Source organism: Kryptolebias marmoratus, linkage group LG6, assembly GCF_001649575.2.
Source record: "Kryptolebias marmoratus isolate JLee-2015 linkage group LG6, ASM164957v2, whole genome shotgun sequence".
Taxonomy (NCBI): Eukaryota; Metazoa; Chordata; class Actinopteri; order Cyprinodontiformes; family Rivulidae; genus Kryptolebias; species Kryptolebias marmoratus.
In genome coordinates this window covers 22740498-22747130 of record NC_051435.1, presented here as the reverse complement: position 1 = coordinate 22747130, position 6633 = coordinate 22740498, and the positions used below count along the sequence as shown (strand labels likewise).

Sequence of the window (6633 nt, the reverse complement as noted above, 5' to 3'; positions counted from 1 at the left end):
CCAACATGGTGGCCTCTCGCCTTCTCATAAGCCAACTTGTACTTGTACTGCAATGATAGATAAACGATTGTTTGTCAAATCTCCAACCTTCCATACATGATAAACATAATCTGCTGATAACTTACATTACTGGCAATAGTGGTACCAGACTTGGCAGCTATAATTGGAATGGCATCTGCTTTCAGGTTGTAGCCCTTATTGGCCATCTCCACCACACCAGCCTTGTAAAGTTTCTGCAGAAAATAGAACTAAATGTACTTCTATTCTCTAGATACAAACAGAAATGACATAATACGGAAAGCAACCATACACATTTCATATATTTTCAATCATGACAAGCAAAACTTCAATTTTTTAAAATGTTTGCACTGTAACAGATCGCCTTACGTTGCTCATGGTTAGAGCATTCGCCTTGGCCAGGAGAATCTCAGGAGAATCTGGCATGATGTGTGTTTTCAATTTGTCTTTTTCCCAAGCTGCAGTATAAGCTTTCTGGAAAAAAATAAAAAAAATAAAAAAATCAGCACAAAGAAAAACAATCACCTATAGGAAAAAAGTTTACATTTTGTCATATCCTACTTTTAAATGTTTCATACCTTGTTCATGATCTGGTTGTTGGCAGTAGACAAAACCAAGTCCATGGAGTCCATCAGTTTGCTGAACTTGAAATTAGACGGATGAGTGCGATACTTCTTTTCGCTCTGAATTTCACCACCAACTTTAGCTGTTTCAACTCCAAGAGACCCAATAGGTACCCATCCAATACCTTTGATATAGCTGTTCCATTCAGACTTGTAATTAACCTACAAAATGAAACAATGAGATAATAACACAAATCAATTTAAAGTTATGATAAATTAGTGAATTACCTAAAAGCCATAAGTAAAAAGAAAACTGTGGGCATACATCACTCTGAATCTCCATCATGTTGCGGTACAGCTGCAGGTGCATGTTGTCAGGAAGCAGGAGGAAGCTGTGAGGGACCTTTTTGTATCCGGTCATAGTCTGAACAGCAGAGGCCTGCTTGGCCTGCACCACACTCCACATGTCCACTGGAGAGTGATACTTTAGCTTGGCCTTGTGGTAGTCCTGCTTGTAGAGCTTGTCGCTCTGTATCTTAGCCACCTGCATGTAGTGAACCAGGAGAGGATCGTCCTGCAGGCTGCGGTGGCCAACATGGTGGCCTCTCGCCTTCTCATAAGCCAACTTGTACTTGTACTGCAATGATAGATAAACGATTGTTTGTCAAATCTCCAACCTTCCATACATGATAAACATAATCTGCTGATAACTTACATTACTGGCAATAGTGGTACCAGACTTGGCAGCTATAATTGGAATGGCATCTGCTTTCAGGTTGTAGCCCTTATTGGCCATCTCCACCACACCAGCCTTGTAAAGTTTCTGCAGAAAATAGAACTAAATGTACTTCTATTCTCTAGATACAAACAGAAATGACATAATACGGAAAGCAACCATACACATTTCATATATTTTCAATCATGACAAGCAAAACTTCAATTTTTTAAAATGTTTGCACTGTAACAGATCGCCTTACGTTGCTCATGGTTAGAGCATTCGCCTTGGCCAGGAGAATCTCAGGAGAATCTGGCATGATGTGTGTTTTCAATTTGTCTTTTTCCCAAGCTGCAGTATAAGCTTTCTGGAAAAAAATAAAAAAAATAAAAAAATCAGCACAAAGAAAAACAATCACCTATAGGAAAAAAGTTTACATTTTGTCATATCCTACTTTTAAATGTTTCATACCTTGTTCATGATCTGGTTGTTGGCAGTAGACAAAACCAAGTCCATGGAGTCCATCAGTTTGCTGAACTTGAAATTAGACGGATGAGTGCGATACTTCTTTTCGCTCTGAATTTCACCACCAACTTTAGCTGTTTCAACTCCAAGAGACCCAATAGGTACCCATCCAATACCTTTGATATAGCTGTTCCATTCAGACTTGTAATTAACCTACAAAATGAAACAATGAGATAATAACACAAATCAATTTAAAGTTATGATAAATTAGTGAATTACCTAAAAGCCATAAGTAAAAAGAAAACTGTGGGCATACATCACTCTGAATCTCCATCATGTTGCGGTACAGCTGCAGGTGCATGTTGTCAGGAAGCAGGAGGAAGCTGTGAGGGACCTTTTTGTATCCGGTCATAGTCTGAACAGCAGAGGCCTGCTTGGCCTGCACCACACTCCACATGTCCACTGGAGAGTGATACTTCAGCTTGGCCTTGTGGTAGTCCTGCTTGTAGAGCTTGTCGCTCTGTATCCTAGCCACCTGCATGTAGTGAACCAGGAGAGGATCGTCCTGCAGGCTGCGGTGGCCAACATGGTGGCCTCTCGCCTTCTCGTAGGCCAGCTTATACTTGTACTGTTCAACAGAAAAGATACAAATAACATTACTTTTTTAATGCCTAACATTCAAATAAGATGAGTACAATCCCAACTTACATTGCTGGCAATGTCTCTTGAAGATTTTGCAGCAACCACAGGAATAGAATCTTCCTTAACGTGATGTCCCTTGAGCAGATCTTGGCGATGAGCGTAGGTGTAATAATTCTGGATACAAACAAAGTCAGTTATTTTACAAATATAGAACCACCCTCTATATGTGTTTTTATATTGTATATATATTTTGAAACCTTGCCACTGACCTGGCTGATGTTGACAGCATTGTATCTGGCTTGCATCAGTTCAGGAACATCAGGTGGGAGGTGATAAGTGTGCATGAACTTCTCTCCATTGGCTTTATAATCTTTCTGCATAAATGTGATAAGGAAATTGATTTATATCTAATTTTTAAAAAGTCATACACTAAAACTATCTTTTTTACTATGATTTTTCCTCTCCTCACCACATTTAGTATCTTGGCATTGGTCTTAGCAAGCTCCATGCTCATGGAGTCAGGAGCACTGGTGAATTTGATTGTTGAAGGGTGTTGGCGGTACTTCTTCTCATCCAGAGCTGCTGCTGCCACCTTGGCTTTTTCCACATCCAGTGAACCAATAGGAACCCAGCCAGTTCCCTTGACACAGGTCTCATAATCCATTTTATAGTTGACCTGTAAAATAAGAAACCCCAAAAGAATTGGTCGATTATTGATCATTATTTACCGAAAAAATAAAGCATTTACAGACCTTATGTTACCAATTTCTCTAAAACTTACATCACTCGAATTTAAGTTCATGGTACGAGCCAGTTGGAGACCCATTGCGTCAGGCAGAAGACAATAATTATGATGATGTTGCTTGTAGCCAGTGTAAGTCTGCACTTTTGTGGCGTGTTTAGCATGAGCAACACTCAGCATGTCCACTGGAGATTGGAACTTCAGCTTGACCTTGTGGTAGTCCTGCTTGTAGAGCTTGTCGCTCTGTATCTTAGCCACCTGCATGTAGTGAACCAGGAGAGGATCGTCCTGCAGGCTGCGGTGGCCAACATGGTGGCCTCTCGCCTTCTCGTAAGCCTTTTTGTACTGGACCTAGGAGTAAAAGCACATAGGGAAATATAATATAATATAATATAACTGATGACTGCATACTCATCAGTTGTGTGATGCAGCAAACAGAACAGTACTTTTAGGATACTGCATGCTGATTATGAGTATACGTTTTCACTCATTCAGAGGACTTACATTGCTGACAGCATGTCTGGCTGCTTTGGCAGCAACAACAGGGATAGCATCAGGCTTCAGGTCATAACCTTTAGCAATCAACTCCTGCCAGGCATACTTGTAGTAGTTCTGAAATTGCAAATTACAGACAAAAACAACAACATGACATATAAACAATGATAAAAGCACATACATACAGAGAAAAAAATGCTATAAAATTTGGTTTACATAATTCAAAAATTTCTTAGTGTCCATGTCCGAGTGTGTTACCTGGCTGATGTTGTAGGCATTGCACTTGGCCTGGAGGAGCTCTGGGACATCAGGAGGCAGAGAGTACTTTTGATGGATCTCCTCAAGACCTCTCTTGTAGAACAGCTATGAGAGAACGCCAGGAGAGAAGAAATCAGATGAGATGCATTCGGATCAAAGCAACAACAAGAATGATCCTTTTAGAAAAGACTACTTGAAAAGATGCTAAATGGGCGACAGTGAGGATAACAGTGAACTCACATCACTCCTCTGAAGCTGGTTGACTTTAGCCTGCAGCATTATGGGATGGTCATCAATAGATGTAAATGGGATGGTGTCTGGGTGCTGTCTGTACTTTTTCTGAAAGAAAGAAGAGCATAAACACATTATGTAAAATGATTCACCAACCTACGACCTTCATAAATGTTTAGCCAGCTTGAAGACACACCTCATTGAGGATCTCAGCAGCTTTCTTTGCCTTTTCCACCTCCATGGAACCATATGGTATCCATGGCGTTCCTTTGACGAAGTTGTTGTATTCAGACTTGTAGTCATTCTTTGATGAAGAAAATATGTGAATACACACATTAAATACAACAATTAATATAACAACAAACAAACAATTAATACAAAATTCATGAAAAATATGAATAGAAATAAAGACTAATTATGCAGTAAAATCTTGTAAAGTCTGTGAATTCATACATCACTCTGGATGATGTTGGCCTTCTTGGCCAGGTCCAGCGGCACGCTGTCATAAGGAAGGTAGTAGTTGGTGCTGATGCTCCTGTACCCACGCATGCTGGCAATAGCTTGGGATTTCTTGGCCAAGGTGACTGATATCATATCAAGTGGTGTATGGTACTTGGTCTTTATTTTTTCGTAGTTCTTCTTATACTCACGCTGTTGACACATCAGAGAAATTTAGTTCAAGTTATCCTCTTTATTTAGCTTTACAAAGTATCATTTAGGAGGAAAGTAGCTAAGTTTAAAGACTTACATCACTCTGGATTTTGGCCACATGAACAGAGTGCAGGATCTTTGGATCATCATTAATGCTTAGTGCTCCAATCATCTGCCCCTTGTTCTTCTCATACTCCTTTTTATACTTAACCTGGAAAACAAAAACATTTTTGGACTTAACTAGGGAACAAAAACAGCTAAGCATAAAAAAAGTCAACAAGAAATACATAAAAGATGATTCTGTAGCATACTTACATCACTGACAATGTTTGTGTGAGCACGAGCAGCCAGGATTGAAATGGCATCACCCTTGATCTCAAACTTCTTCGCTTTAGTTTTCTCCCAGTCGTACTTATAGCAATTCTGCAAGGAGGAAATTTAACCAAAACACTTGGATAAAAATGAAAACTAATAGCAGTCAAACTTCAGAGACTGGTAGGAATCAGCAGTAACTCACATCACTCAGGTTAAAAGCGTTGACTCTGGACTGGATGAAGAAGGGATAGTCTGGGGGGAGACTATACTTGAACTTTGTCTGCTCGTGCTTTGCCTTGTAGTTCAACTGCAAAAGACAAAAATATAATTCATTAAAAAAAATCTTTTTCTAGTCTGTTATTCAGAGGAAAGGATTAGCCAGGAAGAAATGGGACGGTGAGAGGACTGAGGAGAGTAGATAGGATTATAGGGAGATGCAACATTGGACAAAGAGGGAGGTAGCAAAGGCAAAACAGGAGGCAAATAATGAGTTGGACAATTGGCTGGACACTAAAGCGGGAGAGAAGGACTTGTATCGACTGGCAAGACAGACCGAAGGCTGGAAAGGATGTGCAGCAGGTTAGGCTTCTTAAAGATAGAAACAGTAATGTTCTAACAAGAGAGGAGAGTGTGATGGGAAGATGGAAGGAGTGCTTTGATGAGCTGATGAATGAAGAGAATGAAAGGGAGAGAAGAGTAGAGGTCATAGAAACTGTGGACCAGGAAGTGGAAAAGGTTAGTGAGGATGAAGTTCGGAAGCTTTGAAGAGGATGAAGAAGGTGAAGGCAGTTGGATCAGATGACACCAGTGGAGGTATGGAAATGTCTCGGAGAGATGGAAGTGAGGTTTTTTACTCGATTATTCAATGGCATCTTTGAGAGTGAGAATGCAGGAGAAGTGTGTTGGTGCCAATCTTTAAGAACAAGGGTGATGTACAGAATTGTAGCAACTGAAGGGGAATGAAGTTGATGAGCCGCACGATGAAGATCTGGGAGAGAGTTGTGGAAGTTAGACTTAGATAAGAGGTGACTCTTAGTGAGCAGCAGTATGGTTTTATGCCAAGAAAAAGCATCACAGATGCCATCTTTGCTTTGAGGATGTTAATGGAGAAGTCCAGAGAGGGTCAGAAAGAACTTCATTGTGTTTTTGTAGATTTAGAAAAAGCATACAACAGGGTGCTGAGGGAGGAGCTTCGGTGTTGTATGAGGACATCTGGAGTGGCAGAGAAGTATGTTAGACTGGTACAGGACATGTATGAGGACAGCAGGACAGTGGTGAGGTGTCCTGTAGGAGTGACAGATAGCTTTAATGTGGAGATGGGAGTGCATCAAGGATTGGCTCTGAGCCCCTTCTTGTTTGTTCTGGTGATGGACAGACTAACAGATGAGGTCAGCCAGGAATCCCTGTGGACTATGATGTTTGCAGATGACATCATGATCTGTGGTGAGAACAGGGAACAGGTGGAAGAGAACCTGGAGAGGTGGAGGTATGCATTTGAAAGACGAGGGATGAAAGTCAGCCGTAGAAAGACAGAGTAC

The 6633-nt window shown here is 40.6% G+C and overlaps 1 protein-coding gene across 1 annotated transcript in view; it reads right to left on the bottom strand.

The window, feature by feature from the left end:
* neb (nebulin) overlaps positions 1–6633 on the bottom strand; it is a 70888-nt gene that overhangs the window by 50859 nt on the left and 13396 nt on the right. The window contains 21 exon segments of the mRNA XM_037976034.1: positions 2–47; positions 126–233; positions 388–492; positions 597–803; positions 907–1218; positions 1297–1404; positions 1559–1663; positions 1768–1974; positions 2078–2389; positions 2470–2577; positions 2673–2777; positions 2873–3079; positions 3185–3496; positions 3650–3757; positions 3899–4003; positions 4139–4237; positions 4326–4433; positions 4583–4780; positions 4878–4991; positions 5096–5203; positions 5298–5402. Of these exon segments, the coding sequence (XP_037831962.1) occupies positions 2–47; positions 126–233; positions 388–492; positions 597–803; positions 907–1218; positions 1297–1404; positions 1559–1663; positions 1768–1974; positions 2078–2389; positions 2470–2577; positions 2673–2777; positions 2873–3079; positions 3185–3496; positions 3650–3757; positions 3899–4003; positions 4139–4237; positions 4326–4433; positions 4583–4780; positions 4878–4991; positions 5096–5203; positions 5298–5402 (3187 nt within the window).